The sequence below is a fragment of the Lissotriton helveticus genome, chromosome 3_1 (genome assembly GCF_964261635.1).
Source record: "Lissotriton helveticus chromosome 3_1, aLisHel1.1, whole genome shotgun sequence".
NCBI classification, from domain to species: domain Eukaryota; kingdom Metazoa; phylum Chordata; class Amphibia; order Caudata; family Salamandridae; genus Lissotriton; species Lissotriton helveticus.
In genome coordinates, this window is record NC_136061.1 from 818,828,163 (window position 1) to 818,851,139 (window position 22,977).

A 22,977-nucleotide genomic window follows, 5' to 3' on the forward strand; every position below is an offset into this window, starting at 1 on the left:
AATGGTAAGGAGCCTGAGAGGACAGTTATACAAAGGCTCAAAGGAAGCGCAATAAGGACCGTCAGGACTAGATTAAGGGTACACTGAGGCAGGATGAAAGGAAGAGGAGGAAACATATGTTGAAAACCTTTCAAGAACCTATGTACCATAGGGGATTGGAAGAGAGATTGCTGGTCAGGCTACAGCAGAAATGCTGAAATAGCCAAAAAGTAACCCTTTAAGGTATCCAGAGCAGAGCCCTGCTGGGCCATGGAAAGATTAAAGAAAAGAACCTGAGCAAGAGGAGCAGAAAGGGGGTCAGTCTGTTTTTCTGCACACCATGCCCCAAACTTGCCCCAATGGCAGGCGTATACCGTTTTGGTGAAGGGACACCTGGCTGCCAGAATAACATCGCAGACTACAGGTGGAAGGTCGAAAGCGGTCAACTGTTGCCTCTCAATCTCCACCGAAGAAGGCAGGGTGTTGACAGGCTTGGGTGGAGACCCCTCTACTACTGCTGCAACAGAAGATCCTACGGAAGAGGTAGCCTTATCAGAGGACCGATTACCAAGCTCAACAGCTCAGGATACAAAACTCTCCAAGCCCAGGCCGGAACCAGATGGATGGCTGGGGCCCAGTCGGTCCTGACCTTCTTGGGAACTTTGGGCAGAAGTGGTATGGGCAGGAAGGTATACAGGAGACCTGAGCTCCACTTGATGCAAAAAGTGTCTGCGAGCGAGAGCTGCCTTGGAAACTCCAGTACGCAGAACTGCGTACATTGTACATTCTCAGCAGTGGGGAACAGATCTAACCAAGTATCTCCCCACTGCTGATAGACCCCTGCGGGTAGAGATGCCATTCGGGATCCGCTAGGCATCTTCAGCTGAGTTTGTCCACCCTGATGTTCAGAGAGTTCGCCAGGTGTTGAACCCTTAGGGATATGCCCTGACATTCCAGCCATGTCCAGAGACACAGGGCCTCTTGACAAAGGACCCATGGCCTGATCTTATTCTCCCCCCCGTTTGTTGCAGTAATGCATAGCAGTGGTGTTGTCCATGAACACCAGCACTAGCCTTACCTTGATGGAGGGTAGAAAGGCTTTCAATGCCAGCCGGATTGCCCGGAGCTACAGATGATTGATCTGAAATCTGGATTTCACCGAAGACCAGAGGTCTTCTATCGCCACCTCTACCAGATGGCTGCCCCATCCCAGAAGTAACGTATCTGTCACCACTGTCAGATCTAGTTGGGATAGGAAGAGGGGTTTGCCGATGACCCTTTGTGATTTGTTAACCACCACTGCAGGTCTTTGCAGTTGCGTCCGAGATATGAACCATGTCAGAGAGATTTCTCTGATGCTGCGACCACTGAAACTTCAGGTCACATTGCAGAGCCCACATATGCCAGCGGGAAGGTATCACAAGCAGGCTGTAGTAGGCTATGAGGCCCAGCAGTTTCAGAGTCAGTCTCACCGAAACCCAGGATAGAGGATGAAAAATCAGTATCATAGCCAGAATATCTTGGACTCGCCACTCATGAGGATAGGTCAGAAACTGAACTGTCTCCATAACAGCTTCGATCAAGGGAGCGTCTGATAGGAAGTCAGGAGTGACTTCGGCATATCGATAGTGAACCCTGGCGAGTGCAAGAGGTTTGCCGTAGTCTGAAGGTGGGAGAGGACTACTGGATGCGAACCCATCTTTCACAGCCAGTCATCGAGGTTGGGAAAGACTGAAATCCCTGACCTCCGCAGATGAGTTGCGGCCATCGCCATCATCTTGGTGAACACCCGAGGGTCGCTGATAAGGCAGAAGAGGAGCACAGCAAACTGAAAACGCTTCAGGCCCACCGTGTATCACAAATAGTGTCTGTAGCCGGCAGGACAAGGAAGTGGAAATAAGCGTCCTTCAAGTGCAATGCTACTATCCCGTTTCCCGGGTGCAGTGCAGGAACACCTGTGAGAGCATTAGCATTCTAAATTTCTTCTTCAAGAAGAGGTTGAGAATGCACAGATCGAGAACTGAGTCCTCTGTCTTTTTGGGTACCAGAAAGTAGAGGGAATAACAACCACAACCTACTTCTGATGCTAGCACCCTGTCTATGGCTCCCTTGGCCAAGAGAGCCTGCAATTCTTGATCGAGTAAGAAGAGGTGGTCCTTCATCTGCCGGTCGTAAGTGGGTTGGTGGGTGGGTGGGTGGGATGGGCCGAGGGGTGAGTAGCCCCTTTGGATAACTTGAGGTACCCATCGATCTGATGTTACTGACCGCTAGTGGGAGAGGTGATAGCGTATCCTCCCTCCTACTTGGTGCCCATCACGATCTGAGGGAGGACTAAAGAGGCTTGAAAGCAACAGCTGCCAGGAGGGTGGTTGACTGACCTGACCGCTGGCCACCTGTCCCACATGGTTGCTAGGACGTGCGCCCTTGGCCACGAAAAGGCTGGCAAGCCTGTTGGCTGGAAGGGTAAAAGCGCAGTTGGAGAGCCGTTCTGTAGCCACAAAAAGGAGGAAGGCAGATTGAGGTGGATGAGGGGCCATAGACAACCCCAAGTATCTGGCTGTAGCTCTGCTGTCCTTGAAGTGCGCAAACGTTTAATTGGCTTTCTCTCCAGATAGGTGAGAGCCATCACAGGGTTTGTCCATGAGGTAAGCCTGGACATCCCCTGAAAACCCAGATGTTCTCAGCCAGACGTGGCGCTGCAATGCCATCAATCATAAATTTGCTTACCTAGCAAGTCAGTCGTGTAAAGTCCACATCTGATAGAGAACTTAGCAACATTTCTCCCATTGGCAACAACCTGACAGAGTATGGCCCAGGCCAGACCATAGGCAGCACTTGCGCAACAGAATCCCAAAGAGTATGGGAATAAAAGCCCAATAGACATGCGGTGTTTACCAACCGCAGTGTCAGGCTGGTGGAAGAGCAGATTCTCTTACTGAAGGTATCCAGCCTCTTGGATTCCATATTCAGTAGAGTGATAGGGAACAAACTAGAGAACTATTGGATGAGGAGGCTTGCACCACGAAGCCCCCCAGTGTGGGGTGCTGGGTAAGGAAACTGGGATCCTCAGGACCAGGGCGATGAAAGCGGGCAATCATCCTATTCAGAGGAGCCCCTGTGCATGGCTTGAACCAAGCCCAAGGAGGACATTTGTAAGGGCTTCATTAAAAGGGAATAAGGATTTTGAGGGGGAAACTGCAGACTGAAGCACCTCAGTCAAAGCATTAGTTTTGATTGCCATTGAGGGCAAGACCTCAGACGCCCTGCGCACCACCATAGCAAAAGAGGCACCCTCTTCTGAAGCCACAGTAGGCGGGGAAACCACACCAATATCAGGTGAGGTTTCTAACTCACTGGCCTGTCTCAGATCCTCATACCAGTTGTCCTCCTACACTGGTTCTTCTTGATAAAGGTCCAGAGACCCCTCCCAAACGTCTCCATCTCCAGGCCTATAAATTAAATATGATACTAACTCTGCTCCGGGGAGGACGTTCTCAGTTGGTGTCAGACGACGCCCATCCATCTCCGTGTCGGAGTCGGTGTGACGATGGGAATGGTGCGGCCTTGGGGCATCGGCACTGGAGCAGCCGCTGAGGAAGGTCTCACCGGCGGCTCTCCTCTAGATCCAGCAAGGGCTCTGTTAGAACTGGGGTTTTCTAGTTGGTAGCGGTAGATGCCTTTGACCAAATAAGGACCCTTGCTTCTACTCAGTGTAAGGGGGTACACTTCTAAAATAACCCCTGCTCACCCCCTTGGTAGCTTGGCACGAGCAGACAGGCTTATCTAAGAGGCAGTGTAAAGCATTTGTGAACACACAGAGTAATACAGTTAAAACACTACAAATGGACACCACACCAGTTTAGAAAAATAAGTAATATTTACTAGACTTAACAAGACCAAACGACAAAAATCCACAATACTGTAATCAAAAATAGACTTTAAAATGGTAGAAATAGCTTAGTTCAATGTAGATGGTAAATGCGACACTTTACTCTGAAAGTACCTTGGATGCTTCACGCAATACAAACAAAAGGTCGCAGGGAAGGTGATGCATCGTTTCCTTGCTACGGGGGAGGGGATGCGTCGGTTCCTTGCTACGGGGGAGGGGATGCGTCGGTTCCTTACTGCAGGGGAGGTGAGGTGATGCGTTGGTTCCTTAACGGAGAGGAGGTGATGCGTCGGTTTCTTACTGTGATCCAGTGCGATGCGACAAGATGGTGCCTCGATGCGATGCGTTGATACGGTGCAATGCGAAAAAATGGCGCCTTGATACGATGCAACACTGTTGGATGTGATGCGTGCACGCCCGACGGCCGTGCGGAGAACTCGATAATTTCTGAGCCGCTACAGGTCCTGCGACACACTTCTCTGGTGATGCGAATGCGACCTCTGCAGCAGCGACGCTCTTCTCTGGTGATGCAACGTGCTTCATCGATGATGCAACGGCGAACAGCTGCAGCAGCAGCACACTTCTCCGGAGATGCAAAGGCAACTGCTGCAGCGGTGAAACGCTTCTCCTCGTTGCGTCGTGCTTCCAGCTCCCAGCGGCTCGCAGTCTTCTCAGAGGGCCTAAACAACAGTAGGCACCTCTCTACATGCAGAATTCCACAGCAAGGGAATTCAGGGGAGCTGGGGGTGAAGTATTGTACCCCTGAGACTTCAGGCAAGAGGCAAGTACAGTTCAAGCCTTTTGAGATTCTTCTTCAAGATTGCAAAAGTATCCACAAAGTTCCTTTTCTCCTTTCCTTGGCAAATAAAGTAACCACTGCAGGCCAACCCCAACAGCACAGGGGAAGTCTCCTCCTTCGACTTCCTTGGATTTTCTCCTTGGCAAAGGGTCGTCTTGCTACCCAGAAGTGATCTAAAGTTCTGGGGTCTGAGTCCCCCCTTTTATACACCAAAATCATTTGTCTCTGAAGGCAGAGAGTGTCTGTACCTAGTCCAAACCAGTTCTGGGTGCATTCTGCCAGTGCACAACTTCTTCCATTGTCAGTGTGGGCCAGGGTCAGACACACCACAGGAGGTGGAACCAGCATTGTGGAAGGCAGGCATGCCCTATTCAGGACCAGGTGCTACCCCTCCCACCACTCCTCATGCAGATAGGTCTATTTAGCCTTGTGCTGACTCACCCTGTCTCCTGGAGCCACCCAGCCCCTGTCACTCACAAACCAGACATGTAATACACAAACTAGCAGAGGCAGGCTTGGATGGTTAGGCATGAAAATACCTACTTTCTACAAGTGGTATTTTCAAACAAAGAATGTTAAAACTAACTTCACTAAAAGATGCATTTTATCATTCTGATGTTCAGGCATACTGAACTCGAATTTCTACCTAGTTCCCAGAGTCAGTTAGGATTATAAGATGTTATATATGCTCATTCTGGCCCATGGAAGCAGGTAGCCTTGCAATAGTGAAACACAAAATTGGCGGTAATTGGCTATCAGGACATGCTACACACATCAGGGCCGGTCCTACCTTCTACATATAATGCACCCTGCCCTTGGGCCTACCTTAGGGGTGACTAATATGTAGAAAAGGGAAGGTTTAGGGACTGGCAAGTTGGTGCACTTGCCAAGTAGACCTGGCAGCCCCAGGCTACACACTGGCAATGGCAGGCCTGAGTCACATTTTACAAGCTGCTTCTGAGGGTGGCACAGCCAGTGCTGCGAGCCCACCAACAGCATTTGATTTACAGGCCCTGGGCACACTAGGGTCTGACAAGTAAATCAAATGAACCAATAATTGAGTCACTAATCCAATACAACAATATACAATGGGGAGAACTTGCACTTTGGCACTGAATAGCAGTGGCAAAGTGCCCAAAGCATCTAGACCAGCAAACACATAGCAAAAACACAGGAGGTACCAGCAAAAATGGAAGGGAGACCCATGCCAATGTTGCGAGGTCTAACAGGCTCATTGGGGGCAGACTGGCGTCGAGGGTGAACCAGCAGGCGTATTCCCAGTAGGGGCCCCTCCCACACCCATGGAGCCCTAAGGTGTTCCAGAGTGGCCGGGATGCCCAACAATATGATGCACAGACTCATAATATTCCTTCAATTGGGTGGGGGTGCTCCAGAAAAATCTGAGAAGCAGGCAGCGGACCTAGGATCAGGCACCATCGGGTCACAAGCGTAGAGTGCAGATGCTTCTGTGTCTCGTTGGATGAATTCCACAGCCGAGGGGAAGTCAAAAAGAGTTTGGATTTCTTCAACTACTTATGCTTGTGAACCTCCCCAACTTCCCTGAAGACTTAAAATGTGAGGATGAACATCGAGACAGGCTCTGTGAACAGTTCCAGGACCTCCCAGGCTGACGGGACCTCGAGCGTTGAGTGCGCACCTTGGGGTGCATGGCACAGCAGTCTGAACAGGACTTGGAGTTGAGTCCCGGCTCCAGGCATCACAAACACACCAAGTGGGGGTCTGTCACAGACATTTGCCAATGACAAACTCCACATGGTTTGAAATCAGCCAATTTCTTGGGGGACATCCTCTCATCGGGAAATAAATCTCAAAAACATTGACAAAGTTGCAAAATCTAGTCAAAATGTGACTGAGGGATAGCTCAATCCAGATCAATGTTAACTGGGCCAGAAAGAAAAGAACCAACATCAGTGCACCGAAGTGGTATCTATGTGGGTACTGCGCACATCACTTGTGGCATGGCGCCGCCCAACTGGACAGCCCAACATACCGGTGCACAGGGGCACTGCTCGTAAATCTTCTGCATCCAGCCTGACACCTGGGGATATTCAAAGGTAAGGGATCTGAGGCTAGAAGTCCCTATCAGATCCATAACTACTGAAGAGTTCTTAGCTTCCTCAATATTTTTTATCCAAAAAGTATTTCTTTTGTTAAGCAAGAAAGTAATTTTTTTACATTTTGGTAAATCGACTTTTTATATAGTCTGGGCGTTTATGTTTCCACCAAAATATGTCTGTTAGGAACTTTGTTTTTCCCAGTTTAGTCAAAAGGCTGTATAGTGATTTAAGTTTAAGGCTCAGCAGCTACAAGTCTTATAAAAGAAAGAAGGGGGAGGATGCGGAGTATGTAAGAAATTAAACTGTACCTTGAGCTGGCAATGAAGGCACTTGGGGCCCATAGAGGGACAGGATGGAATCTTTGGACATCTTCTTTCCAGACTCTTCAGCTTTACTGCCAGACTCTGGAAACAGATTCAGGTTCTCAGGGACGGAGCAGGAGCTTCCAGTGATGGGTGCAGAAGGAAGTACCTGGGAAAAGTGGCAAATATAGGGAAGGATGTCAGCTACTTTCAAGGTATTTTCAAAACACTTAAGCCTTGTGCCAGTGGGTTGCAGATATTGGAATCACAAGACTGTTTCGTTCCAAGGAGCTGAAATCTGCACTGAAAACTCAGAGTAAATTAATATTTTTCCACTTTAAATGGTTTTACACCCCTCATCTATAATAGTTGCTCCCTCCACAAGCCAAGTTACAATTTCGAATTCAGAGCAGGTAGAAATAAAGGTGCTAAGTGTACAGGCACAGGGTACTATGAACCTCCAATAGTAGATTGTGCTACACAATTTCCAAAAACAAATCAAAATGAAAATGGAGGATATGTATCTTGAACTAGATAGAACTAACTGAGGATATACTGACAATACAAACTGATAATCTAGATATAGTTCTGATAAATAAAATAGTGAAAACACTAACTCATTTAGCTATGGTTATATGGACAGATGTACGGGTATGTATATTCTATCTTGCTGTATTTGTACATCCATATTAGATAGATACATAATGAAAACTGTAATATGGCCCTATTTTGCTATTGAGCGATTCTGATGACAATATAAACCAAAACGGCAAGTATATTTTAAGTGCCAACAGAACATGGCAATAAAGAACCATATTACAGGCTACTCTTTGTGTTTTTATATTACATGTTTCTTGTGAGGGAGGTAGCTTGAAAAGGTATATTTTAAAGAGAAAGAATAACAAATGCTGGACTGTAGTGCTTTGCTGTCTCTAGTAAAAAGAGAAGAAAAGTACGGACCTATGGGATTAATCCTGTAGTAAAGAACGTAGAATGTAAAAAAAAAACCCACCCTTTGGTGTGTTAAAAAAAGCATTGTCTGTAGAAGCTTTAAGACTTTTAACCATGTTCCCTGGAAGGTGCAGCTAACAATGGATAGTGACTGGAACAAGATCGTCCAGGTTTGGGCCATCATTTGTGAAAAGAAAATCTTGATTAAACAAGACAGCAGTAAAGCTGCGGAGAGCGTTTTGGGACTGTTCTATTGCGGCAAAACACATTTCACAATGAACTGTGAAAATGTTCCGTCCCTGTGAAATATAGGGTTTTTAATACTACTGCATGTTGTGCAATAAAAAGGACCAACAAGCTGTAAATGTTTACAGTATGAACCTAATTAGGTTTAGAGTTTAATATGCTACGTATTACCGTTCTGCGAGTGTTGGCTCATGATTCACAAGAGGTGAAACTCGAGTAGGTCAAGATGCCCCTTCCAGTCTCTCAACAATTGTAATAAATGGCATATTACACTCAGCGGATCTGCATATATGAGAACAAGGGTTTAGCCCTATGCACTCAAAAAATATTGTATTCATTTAGCCGCATTGTGGAAAGAACATAGAATTTACTTCCCACACCAGTAGCAAATGAGTAAACGTGTGTTTACAATATACTGGATAAAGTATACACTGCAGTACATAATAAGGATATTGCAAGTCACCGAGGAGTTTCGTTGACCATGTAGAGGAATGAGGCAGAGTTCCTAAAAGGTCATGGAACCCCAAGGTGACTTGCAATTTCCTTATAATATATGACAGAGGAAATATATTCCTTATAATACATGGTTACACCAACAGCCTTCCTACAACCTGCTTAACTCATTAGTGTGTTGCTCTTTCATACGAAATATAGAAAAAGTAAACAATAAACAGCAGTTAGATATTTGTTGCAAAAAGATTTTAAAATCAGTTTGCCAGATAAAAAAAATGCTCCAGCTCTGAATAAGTATAAACCCAGGGCTTTAAGTGGGAAAAAAGTGGGGGTGCCCTAAAAGGAGCGTGACAAATTTCTCAAAGGGATGTGGCCTATCCACGTAGGGGCGTGGTTTAAATCAAGATAACTAGCATTGTGTGCTTAAGAAAATCATGAAGTCGCATCCAGCAAAGGATAATAAAATAAGCATAGAGATGACGGGCCGACAGGGGCAGGGCTGCACTGGTAGTGTGCATGTTTGGGCAGTTAGTGCTGTATAAGGTAGCGTTTTTTCTGTACTCGGTAACATGTGGTCTGTACACCGTGGATGCTCTTCAGCGGTTTACAATCATGTGGGCAATTACTACAACACAGAAACATTCATATACTAGTAACAATGTTGTTGTACTTCTTTCTATACCCTGTACTGTGCCCCACCCTGCGCACAACCAACAGTGGATCCTTTAGCATGGTCGTGCCGGTTCTAACCAGCTGTTGTTGTGCCGATGGCTGGCACGATGACATAGGTGGTGGCGCTGCGTGTTCAAAGAGTAGGGAAATCCCGAGAGAAAGTGTCTCTCCTCAAAGGATTTCCCTTCCTTCTACAATGACGCACATGCTCACCCGAAACACCAAACAAAAACTGAGACGTCTGGTCACCCTACCTTTGAGGTCCGAAAAAAGAGGCCCCTAGAGACCAGTTTTGAGCCCCCCCCCAAAAAAAACTGGGGGTGCTCAGACGCCCACAGACCCCCCACCCCCTTAAAGCCCTGTATAAACCTGCATAGAGATTTCTTTCATAAATAAATTGCCATAAATAGCTCCTTTCTGCTAGTCGCTGTTAATGTAAAAAAACAGATCACAAGAAGAGAAGACAGGTTTTGCTTTTGTTGTGTAAAGTGCAGCTTTAATTATGTTGTGTTCCCTCCTTTTTCTCTTGGATGCTAGGTGTGGCAAGAGTCATTCTTATGAGGTCAGAACTCCATTGAAATGCCTTATTACAGTTTAGGCGCTATATCATTTCTTTCATACAGGGGACTAGAGATGTCACAAGTTGCCTCTAATAAAGAAATTAGGGATCTGCTTCAGGGCAGGACTGGCCGTTGCGGGCACCGGGCGTTTTCCTGGTAGGCTGGAAGGGTGGGGGCTTGTTTTCAAGCAGTTGCGGCCGGTTTTACAGCAGTGCTGAAATATGGGCCCCGCAGTGCTGAAATATGGGCCCCCTGTAACAAAAACGTCAGCAGTGCTTCTCACTACCACTACCACAACACCTCCCCACCCCACCCCACCCCCGTGGCGGGTCCAGCTGTATTGTGTTCCACCAGCCCGGATAGGCTTCTATACAGAAATGACAGGCTGCCATGTATTAGAATATGGTTTGAAGAATAGAATGTGCAAGATCGCTAAAGGCAAACGATGGAGATCTAATTGTACACAAAAACACAAAAAAGGCATTTGTCATCTAGATGCAAACACATATTTTACAGGTGAACATTTCAATAAATAGGATTTACATTCATAAAACATTCAATCTCTGCGAGCATTTTACCCTGCTTTGCTGTTGTGAAGATTCCACTATTCAACAAACCAGGTTAATCATCAGCTTTTGGCAACTACAAAACAAATACCTAAATATCTCCTTGGAGCTCAGTGATAAACGGGTCTGCCATATTTACCATCATAATAAATAATTCTGGCGTGTGCACATAATCTTGTCAAAACATTAGGCCTACGCAGAACGAAGAGGTGAACGATCTGTGACAATTCTACTGTACGGGAAGGTCCATTGTCTTCGCTGTCGAAATAGGATATTTAAACACAACTTTCATTATAGTAAGTTGTTCTTTTTTATTTAAACCTACTTTCTTATTTTTCTCACCCATCTTAATATAACTTTTTAGGTCTCGCGTCAGCGAAAGACCTATTGCTGCCCACCTAGCTCTGAAGGGACCACAGACCGGGGCACAAGCGCCGATTGCACCTCGTGGACGCGCACGCCCCCCCCTCCGTGCACATCTCTTGCTCCAACTGTACACAGCCAGTCAGCCTCTCAATCGCGCGCGTGTACACACACACACACACACACACACACACACACACACACACACACACACACACACACACACACACACACACACACACACACACACACACACACACACACACACACACACACACACACACACACACACACACACACACACACACACACACACACACACACACACACACACACACACACACACACACACACACACACACACACACACACACACACACACACACACACACACACACACACACACACACACACACACACACACACACACACACACACACACACACACACACACACACACACACACACACACACACACACACACACACACACACACACACACACACACACACACACACACACACACACACACACACACACACACACACACACACACACACACACACACACACACACACACACACACACACACACACACACACACACACACACACACACACACACACACACACACGCACACATCCCCCCCCACTCCCCCACTCACCGGGCTCTTTCCACGTGTCCCTCTCCCTCCGCAGCAGGTCAGTCTCGGCATCGGCATCAGGCTCCATGTCTTCTCCGGCGATTCTCCTCAGCTTGCGTGCACGCTCACGGCGACGTCTCGTGCGCTCCCACCTCGTGCAGTACTTATGCCTGAACCTGGGGAACGGGATCGTTTTTGTGGGGAACGGGATCGTTTTTGTGGTGTCTCGCGCTGGTGCGCGTGCAGCAGTTCTAGCGCGGGGCAGGTCGGGATATATGGGGGGGGTACTTTGCTTGTTTTCTGAGATTTCCGTGATTAGAACGCCCTCAGCTTCCCTATATGCCTGGGACAGTCCAGCTCACTCCGGGTTACTTCTCAGCACAGTGAGGAAATATGCTGGAATGTAAAAAAAAAAAAAAAAAAGATAAACATTGCCCCTGAATCGGGTGCAGGCAGTGTGTCCCAAGTGAGAAAACAGCACGTGTACTCAACCTTTTGTTGTCACGTGCAGCAGGAACGCACTTTCTTGCATGTGAGTTTTGGAGAATTTACTGTGTTCGCTTGTCTAATATCTGTGAATGGTTCCAAGTGCCTCGGAGGTTTCTAAGCCCTACACTCCAATTGATGTGTCTCACATGGTTCATCAATTTACTTCAGCCCATCTTCACGGATAATACTGCCACCTGACTAGCGAGCGGACTATTTTGTGTCGACTACAATGGTGGCCCCATTTCAAAACACAAACAAGAGCGGACGTTGATGATCCCTTTACATATATAAGGCTGACAGTAAAGTTGGCGTGCACTGACAACTGACTGCCGCAAGATGTCGCAATGTTAAACGAATTTAGACTCAATAATTTTCATTGTCAGGGGATAACAATGAGAGGGGTCAGGGAGCACGCGAATTGCTATTTTAGAGCTGTGGAGGAACTGGAAGTCCTGCTTCTATCGTAGTATAGCTAATTAAGCCATATGTGCCTACTACGCCGTTGCCTCTGGTGCGTCGTTTGTTGCACCTGTGTAACTGGGGCAGCCGAGTGTTCACAGGCCTCCTGATGGCAGACCAACAAAGGAAAATCCGAGAAGTTAAAAAAAAGTTATCAGAGTGCCGCGTCTGCGCTACAGCTTCCTTCCTGGCCTCAGTTTGCAGTCACATTCATGGTGCAAGTCATGCTCTGTTGCAAACGTGTGAAAACATCCAGCCAACCCTCAACCCACACAGCTGTGTGCACCCACATCTAGGGCACTCTGACTCTGTCCTATTTGCATGTGTGATCTTGGTGTTACGCTTGTTTGAATTATTGGTGCTGCACCTGCTTAAACGGATAGGAGCTGCCTGTGAATTAAATGAACTTAAAATATACAATTTTTAGACTGTTAGCCACGCATGCAAAGGATACGAACTGGCTGAAAGGAAGGGGCCGTCCTGTAGACAGTGGATTTCACTTCTAGGCAGGAAGGAGTGCAGTACAAAAGAAAACGGAATTCAAATCAAATCATCCTTTAATAGACGGAACTATGAACTGAAAAATATGTAAAAAAATAAAGTGATATTTGCACTATCACACGGATCGCCGTTTGATAAATGCCACTGGTGTTAAATCCTTGGACGTTAATTCAACAATATGCCTGGGGAAGCAGAAGTGACAGAACATGCCATTTGACCTTTACTTTGACCCACACACATGCTTAAATATACACACACATTCACACGCTCTCTCTCACACAGTCACCCGCAAGCATGCATACAACATACATTTAAAAGCATTTTTACTTGCTTTGGTTGCCAGATAGTGTCATATTCCAGCTAATTGAACTCCATTTTTTATTGCACGAATAGAAAATAATATTATTCACTGTTTGTGTATTAAAATAAAAATGACAGAAAACCAAAAAAGGTGAACCCCAACCGACGTCCACTAGGATGAGCCACCCCTCTATTCCAGACACTGATTTTGTCCCCTCTGAAGCCAGGGATCACAAAGTCCTGCGACCCCTGGTGACCCCTCTGTGGTTAAATCTAATGGATGACAAGTTGGCAAAAAAAGTGGACAATGTGTTGTAACTGGCCCCATTTGCCCCTGCCAACAAATATGTGGAGGTTTACCCAGTGAGGGCTCCTCCGCTAAGGCGGAGGAGCATTGCCCCACAAGAAAAATAAAATGATAATAGCGCCAGGTTATTATAATTTTATTTTCCCCTTAACGGATCTCCAGATGCGGGGCTGGTCTGGGCTGCCGAAAGAGCAGGGGAGGAGTGGTTGCACTCCCAAAGTGCGCATAACGGCTTGGCCGGCCATCTTGGGCCGGCCAAACAGCCCTGCGCACTGTGCATGTTACCCACCAGGCTGTAATACACAGCCTGGTGGGAAACATTCCCAGCCTCCCATTCTCCCTCTGAGCGCCGAGCCACGGTGCTCAGACCAATCGCAACGCTGCTATCAGCAGTGTCGTGATTGGCTAGAGGAGTCTGGAAGCCTGGGTGCTTCCTGTTCCTGCATCGGCAAGAAGGACGGAGGAGAGGCGGCCGCCAGTAAGGTAAGTTTTATCTATTTTTTTATTTTTTCGTTTCTCTTTTATTTAACCCCTCCCTCCCTGCCCCACCACTGATGCATGGTAGCAGCCCCTACTGGGTTTACCCAAACATGCTAATAAACCCAATTCAGGTGGGAGACTCCCGATTTCTGAGGCAATAAATGGCTTTATTTTGGCTATATCCCACCTGAAGGTGCATCTGTCGCAATAGAAGCCAATGGGGAAAATACATTCTGCCAATTCTTTTATTTAAATATCTCACTTTCCTGTTCTAAAATGTTGCCATATATGCTTTACCTACTGCACAACATAATATTTAGCTGTCATATTACACTGTTCAGCAGCTCTTGATACTTCCTGGCTATCAGCCATATATAGTTCATGACAGGGACTGAAAAGTGGTCCAGGCACCAAAGTAAGTGGGAAGGAAAGAAGGCACCTCACGGTAGCAACACCAAGGGGGAAAACACTGACTGGTACTCGCCAGTGACCCACTTCTCATCATCGGTTACCTTCTTTCCAATGGTAAAATGGGCATATATAGTGCAACAAATGCACAACCCAATGAAAACAGAAACAAAAAGATAAGAAGTAAGCAACCTAAATGTGAATGTACTTCCTATGTGTGCAGAAATTGTGCATGTGTTCAAAGGATCCCGTGAGAACCAGAGATATAATTCTCACCTATAAAAATTGGTAAAGCTTACTTGCCACCCATAATCTTTATTCCTTGCTGTAAGCCTTTCCACGTTAAAATTGACTCCTATCAAGTCACCAATTAATAATAACTAGCCAACATGTTTCGTTGCTATAATCAATTTGAAGCAACTTCGTCAGGGCTAGGGATCCAGATTATTGTTTTCAATAGGGATTTATATCAGAACCTTCTGATTGCGTTACTGCTGCATACCGGCAACCTCACAGAAATAAACGAAACGAACGCGTCGTATGATTGCGTCCTCTTGCTGAATGCCCACGGGTTTGTATCACCGTGACCTCGGGCTCGGTGCGCATTCAATCATACGGCCAGATTTGTGGTGGTGGTTTATTTCTTTTTAGAAATAGGATACACTGCGGCTTGATGACCAATTGAGTTCATTGGTTTATATAAAATTATGTCTTAAATTGATTTGACACGTTTTGGGCCGCTAATTATAAACGTTGCCTTGTGTATTCCTGTAGGGACAGCTATTTATTGACATTAATTCACTGAGTGGGGGGCTGGCTGTCCTGGTATTCCCCTTGATACTCCTGTTGTATTGATGACCAAAGTAAGTGGCCCCATTAGCAAATCAAATAGCGACAAACTTGGCCCACATTTGCAAATTTGGGTAGTTTTCAGATTGTAAAGAAACCCTCTGTAGGTGCTCTGCAGGGTATTGGAAACTGCATGCATCTGTGCTTGATGCAGGCAATGTTTGATAATATCATGGAAATGTTCCATCCGTGACTCGTAATGGATCTCCAGATGCTTACTGCATACTGGCTGCACAAGGATCTCGACACTGATATCCTAAAAGTAATTCACAATGACCGAGAGTCACACACTGGTATTGGCGCTGCCAGAACAGCAATATCTAATAAAATGGTTCATCCCTGTGCACGTGGGACATCCCCGCTTACAGCAGCCTGGTGTGGATTTCACAGAATGAGAAATAATAGATGCACTTCTGTGTGTCTGATTTTGTGGCCTCACACATGATTCAATGACACTGACGCACAGCAGCCACCTATGATCATGTCAACAGATTGCCCTGTGAGAGCATGAGCACTGGGTGAGAAATTTTAACTTTTAGCTGGAGCCATGACTTATGATTCAGCATGTCTGAAATGTAGAAACAAATACATGGCCAACTGTCCATGAACCTAAAAACTGAATTACACAAACTAAAACCACACACACATACAAATAGGCTTATTGAATGTTGTGTAGGTGAGAGGTATAACAAAGAATACAAATACAAGAGAGCCCTGTTATATAAACTGGCACTTAGTACTGATCTAGGCAAGCACCAGTGCACAGCGTATAAGCAGACTAGCACATTCTTATGAAAACCACAATGGTCTGCTACACAGGCACATTGCTACTCTCTGCACCTATGCATCCTTTTGCACTTCTCACGCTCCTGGAGTGTCTGGCTTACCCACTGCTCTTTCACAGTCTGGTAGTGGACCAGCCTGACTACCGAGGGGAAATATCTAAAATCACCACAAAGCAGACATGGCATATTTTTCGGTCTCGTCTGCTGCAGCGCATGCACTGCATGTGCTCTTGCTTGTGACAGATATTATATACAAGGGGTTTGGAGCCCACCCATTGCTTAACATTTGTTGGCTTCATTGTCACTCTTACTTGCTGTCTTATAATTGTCCAAAACATACTGGCTTCACCTCGTCTTCTTTTGGCTGGAGCATGGACCAAGTACTGATTGCTTCAGCTTCATTGCTGTCCTTTGGCTGATCGATCTGTGATTGAGGCAGTACTCCTATTTTTTCTTCTTCCCTGACACCCTTGTTGAACTTCTTGCCATTTGTAGCAATGGTTTACTAAGCCAGATGCACTTCAAAGAAACCCTTTTCTCCTTTGAAATGGATTTGATTGTGACAACAGCTTGTTATCTGCTTTTATTGTGAGAACACGTTATAAGCTTCCAAATGTATTTTCACTAAGACATGGACCTGAACATAATTGCTTTTTTCATGCATGGGCAGATTAACAGATTTGCTCGGAATCACAGCGGTGTTGTACCAAGACCTAACAAGCATTGGCAACACTAATAGGTTTTTCCTTTTAGACTATTGGCACAGTCATTGCCTTTTGTTCATGATGTTCACCATGGGCATTGCCCACTTCGGTAATGATTTGTAGCCCTGCTGCAAAGCAGCGTTGCTGCTGTTCAGCATGGCTAAAAATAATAATAAAAAAGGACTATGATGCATCCAGTGCTAATAGCTGCGTCAAAGAGCCTTTTAAAATTTGTTTTAGCTGCACTAGACAGCAACTGCACCAATGCTGGTTTTCGAGGCCTGGTGAAAAAATTTATGTTGGGCCAATGCGGGACTCTCTTGAGGTTCCTTCCATTTTTGCTAGGTGTAATAAGCACCTGTTTCTAAGTAATAAACCCTCGGCAGCATAGGATCGGTGACGCTGAGGAAGGGGGTCGGCGCTGGCTGAGCCGGCGCGGGTGAACAAGCGCTCCCCCCTCCAAGGATTCTTTCAGAACGGAGCGGTCGGCGTCTGGAGCGGCTCCGGTGTGCCCTGTGGTGTGTCTTCAGTAGTGCTTCGACGGGAGGCCTCCCTCCCCCTCCCCCCCCCCCCGCCGTCCAGTGGTTCGGTGAGTACGGAACGGGGGGCATCTGGAACGGCTCCGGTGTGCCATTATCTAGATGTTTGGGGCAGCATTTTGGCGGGAGGCTTCCCCCCCCCTCCCCCCTCACAGTGCCGGTATGCCCTGTTTACCGGTGTGTTGGGGGCAACCACTGCGCAACTTGGGAGAAGCCTGATGTGAGCAGCAGCGTCAGTGGTGATTTGTAAGGTAACTGCACGCAGAGCTATTTACCAAAATACCCATGCAGGTCTTTTCACTCTCTGCCTGGAATACAGCACACAAAGCTATTTGAACAGCTTCAGGGGCGACTCGAAGGGCAACTACTCGCAATCCCATAATCTTAAACACTCATGCAGGTTTTTTACTCTTTACCCGGACTTCTATACTGATATCTTTATGTGACTGGTATTTTCGCGGGCTTTTTCACTCTCCATTGGCTAACCTGGCTGGGGCCATAAAGCTGGAACCATAAAATCGCCCCCCCCCCCGCCCACCAGATGACCATGAAGCTACATACCAACGCGGTCAGGGAGCAGCAAAACAGAGATAAGCCACCATCTAGCAGCATAGAAGCTGAACTCTGCTCTCCCCCTCAATCAACATGGAAGATGGACTAACTCGACATTCCCAGAGTAGAAAGGGAAACCAAACTCTGTAATCCCTACATTATGGCTGCCATCTTAGACTGGTCTCTCTCTCTCTCTCTCTCTCTCTCTCTCTCTCTCTCTGTGTCGGCCATCCTGGACTAGTCTTTCTCACTACTTGAACACACCCTAAGAAAGCCTCATTAGGCTAATATTAATTAGCGAATGTCTGCCATTTTTGCAGTATCATACCTCCAATTGCTTTTAATGCACCGATAGTTAGCTCATATAGCATCCTAAGAAATGGCCTTTTTAGACTATTATTAATTAACGAGTGTCTGCCTTTTATTGCAGTATTATACTTATACTTGTTTATAATGCACCGATCGTTAGCTCATATAGCACCCTAAGAAATGGCCTCTTTAGACTATCAACTAGCGAATGTATGCCTTTTATTGCAGTATTATACTTCTACTTGTTTTTAATGCACCGATCGCTAGCTCATATTGCACCCTATGCATGTTTTATTTGATTGTACGGTTTGCTCCTTCTGATTTATTTGTCTGACGATGTACTGTTTGCTCATCTGATTTACCCGTCTGACTATGCTCCCTCATGTACTCCTATGTAAAGCGCTCTGATATCCGCAAGGATCTTGTCCGCGCTATATAAAACTTTCAAAAAAATAAATAAATAAATAAATAAATAAATGTCAATCAAGGAAAGAGAAAAGATAGCATCTGGTGCCATTTAGCAGTTAGGCCATGCAAGCTGTGTTATTATTAATTAAGATGGCAGGTACCATCAAGGGAGATTGTAATTCCGGTCTGCTGCATCCGCCTATGGGACTGTTGGGTGCACAGGCGTATATCCGGTCTGCTTAGGTAGGGCATGTTGTGTGCATTTGCTTCCTGGACATTGGTTTCTTTGAAGGGGGCCTTGGGTCTTTTCTGCGATAGAGACTTTTCATTTGCCCTTGGGGGTTCTCAGCCCCCCTAAGACAGAAGGAAGTGTGGGGGCCAATGCTCACCAGTGAATGGATGGCAATACTCTGTCCTCACCTCGGGGGCAATTTTGGCCTATTTTATGTTCTGGGATGAAGACACGTGCCAGGGCAAATGACACTCGTTGCCATTTTCACAGGGAGGCCACCATGCAAATGAGGGATCACTCCCAAGACCATCTAATCGCTGAAACTGCACCATCTTTTTCTGTATTACAGATAGGGAGGGCCTTGTCACCCCTTCAGTAAGGATAAAGAGTGCCATTTTAATAAAAACGAAAACCAGGGGCATAGGTTTATTAATGCAGGTGCTGCTGTGGCGCCGGACACCGGGCGTGAAGGGTTACTGCACCACACATTAGCCTGCATTGTACTGCTAACTGGTGGGCAGATGCCCAATTTCTCTTAATTTGGGCCCAGATCTTTTGACTGGGGTGAATGTGTGACATTGATCCACATTCTGTCCATCATTGTTGTGTTTGCAGTTACCGCTCTAAGTGTACTGGGGATGCTCAGACGTGAGTCCCAGGCACTCAACACCACTGGAATCAAGCTAGCCGGGCTGATGAGGTGTTACCTCGAAACCGGGCCGGTCCTCGGATGCTTGTTTCCGTTCTGGGAAGGACATGGCTTTTGTAGTTCGGACTGGACTGTTCCCATGGGGCACAGGGTCAGCGCTGATTTGCATATCGCCATTGTCTAACCCAGGGTGGTGTGGAGTGGAAAAACGATGGATTTGGGCCCAGATCTTTTGACTGGGGTGAATGTGTGACATTGATCCACATTCTGTCCATCATTGTTGTGTTTGCAATTTCTCTTAATTGCATCAGTGCTACGCCATTGATGGAGATGCTGCAACTCTACAATTTTGTAAGCCAGGGTTTTTATAATATCAACCAAGGCGTCGGTTCACCAAATGCCTGGGCAGCGAAGTAACATCACATACACTTTGACATTAATGACATCACAGAAAGTGACATGATATGACCCCCTAACCCAGATTTCTTTGAGGAAGGCCGGTCACATGATCCTAACAACCAAACATAAGGCAAAGTTGTGCTGTGCACTGCTTTGGGTTTTGATGCACATCCCTATCTACAAACATTGTTAAACTGGAATTTGTGACAAAATCTTACTCCTCCTTGGGGCAGGTGCAACAAGGAGGAAGGTTTTTAAATTCTCCTCATGTTTTCCATATCTTGCATGTTTGCTACTCAATTCAGCACACATACAAAGTAGGAAAAGTCTTAAAGCATAGTTTTTGTACTGGAAGGGACCCCCTGCAGTTTAAAACCTATGCTTCAAAGAACACACACACCCTTGGACTATAGCCAGGAGTGTGTGTGTGTGTTGGCACATGGCTGCCAAAAGTGCGCCAGCGCATTGGGAGAGAAAAAATGTGACATATCTTATTAGATATGGTGCATTTTTCTCTCTCGATTTGATGCAAGGCCACACATCAACCTTGTTTCTGCATTGCCTTGCGTCAAAGAATAGAAAATCTGGGCCACATTCTCACTACCTACCTGTCACTAGACTTTCACTCACATTCACACACATGATTACACATAACAAAGCACTTGATCACACATACCCTTGCTCTCTCTCACTTAAACAAACTCTTACCTGCAAGCACGAATACAACATACATTTAAAACCATTTCCCCCTAATACATCTACCACCACAGATCCTAAGTGTGCTCCATTTTCTATTACACTAATAGTGAATTATACTGTATTTTTCACTATTACTAGAATGAAAAAACTGGCAGAAAATTAGGAATTATTAGGACCTGCCCCAGTGTTCTTGACACTGATTTTGCCACCTCTGAGGCCAGGGGTCGCAAAGGCTGTGCCAGGGGTTACAAGGGGCAAGCCAAGGGTTGAGCTGTGGATTCTGAAACATTCCCAGATTTACCATTAGTGGTAGACCTGGGAATGTGTCAAAATACTACACTAACATGGAGAAACATGTTTATTTTTCCTAGTTTTTTAGGTCGAGTCTGGGCATCGCATGAGCTGCTCTGCGAGGCATGCTGTATTCGGGTAGGGACTTGAAGCTCCGCCCACTCCACTGTCCGCCATGTCTCATTTTGTAACCTCCCATGGTGTGTTACTCGGTAGGCTTTAATTACAGCCTCCGAGCACTATTTTATCAAATAGCTTTGTCCTGCCTGCTGTTGCAGGCAGGACACGCTCTCTCTTAACATGATTCAGAAAAGGGGGTGGTGATGAACAGAGTGTCTGAATTAAGCAGACCACTCTTACCCAGTCCAAAGATCAGGGCTTGATCCATCACCGTTATTTAGCTCACTGCCCCATCCCAGCTCAGAACCTGGCTATATGCAAATTAGTCTGTCCCTGGCCCAGTGCATCATGGGAACAGGGCAGACCAAACTACCAAGCCAATTCTTCACCAGAAAGGAGACAAGCTTCCGGGGACCGGTTTCTGCCATTTCAGGCGTCGTCGGCCCGGCTTGCTTGAATCCTGATGGAGCAGTGAGCAAGGGACTCATGTCTGAGTATACCCTTCCACGCTTATGGTGGACAAAATGATTCAGAAAAGGGGGTGGTGATGAACAGAGTGTCTGAATTAAGCAGACCACTCTTACCCAGTCCAAAGATCAGGGCTTGATCCATCACCGTTATTTAGCTCACTGTCCCATCCCAGCTCAGAACCTGGCTATATGCAAATTAGTCTGTCCCTGGCCCAGTGCATCATGGGAACAGGGCAGACCAAACTACCAAGCTTGGTAGTTTGGTTTGCCCTGTTCCCATCAAGCCCTGATCTTTGGACTGGGTAAGAGTGGTCTGCTTAATTCAGGCACTCTGTTCATCACCACCCCCTTTTCTGAATCAATTTGTCCACCATAAGCGTGGAAGGGTATACTCAGATGTGAGTCCCTTGCTCATTGCACCATCAGGATTCAAGCAAGCTGGGCCGACGACGCCTGAAATGGCAGAAACCGGTCCCCGGAAGCTTGTTTCCTTCCCAGTATAAGAATTGGCTTGGTAGTTTGGTTTGCCCTGTTCCCATCATGCACTGGGACAGGAACAGACTAATTTGCATATAGCCAAGTTCTGAGCTGGGATGGTGCAGTGAGTTAAAAAACGGTGATGGATCAAGCCCTGATCTTTGGACTGGGTAAGAGTGGTCTGCCTAATTCAGGCACTCTGTTCATCACCACCCCCTTTTCTGAATCAATCTCTCTTAACATGGGCGCTGCCATTTGCAAAGCAGTAGGTCTTGCATTTGCAAGAGTTTAAGCTATTGGCATTGTAAATGACAATGCCTTTTATTTATCTGTTTTGAAAACAACACATAAATAAAAGACATTGTCTTTTACGATGCCAATAGCTCCAACTCTCATAAATGCGAGACCTATTGCATTGCAAATGCTTGTTTCCACTGCATTCCATATATGGCACTTTCAGAGCAAAGTTGTAAAAGATTTTCAGATCTGCAATCAAAGGCTACACAGACAGACAAAGGTGTGAGGATATTTCTATGAAATAATTCAAGCAAGCTCTGGACGCCACAGAACCTTCATTTAGTCATTAACTTCTTCCTTTTTAAAGCTATTTACCCAAAGGCACCAGGTATATTAGGCATGAAGTTAAGGTCTTTGATAGCCATATTTCTGTTCGAGCTGCAACGACCCCCTCTAATACGGCCTCTGCAGTTAAAAGGGTGGCAAAATAGAAATTAATTCATGAACTTAACCGATTAAACAAAGGATAAGAGATGAATGTGATACGATACTAATGAAATCCCATTCTGATTAAGGTAGTAGTTTCCTATTATCACACAATGGAGTGTGATACCGCTAAAGAAATCAGAGTCTCGCGTCTTGACAAATATTTTTACATTTACAAACATGGAGCAGACCAATGTATGACATTAAGAGGTAAAAGAAAAAACACAATGAGAAAAAACGCCATTATTTGGGGTGCAGCGGATTTAGAGGTTGAGTAAATAATACAACAGTGAGGCGGCATGATAGTCAACATCCAGCGGTGGAAG

The 22,977-nt window shown here is 46.1% G+C and overlaps 1 protein-coding gene across 1 annotated transcript in view; it reads right to left on the reverse strand.

Annotated features, from left to right (window-relative positions):
* Nucleotides 1-22,977, reverse strand: part of SMAP2 (small ArfGAP2) — a 130,340-nt gene that overhangs the window by 47,285 nt on the left and 60,078 nt on the right. Inside the window, exon 8 of the mRNA XM_078681104.1 lies at nt 7,054-7,216. Within this exon, the coding sequence (XP_078537230.1) occupies nt 7,054-7,216 (163 nt within the window). The remainder of the gene's footprint in view (nt 1-7,053; nt 7,217-22,977) is intronic.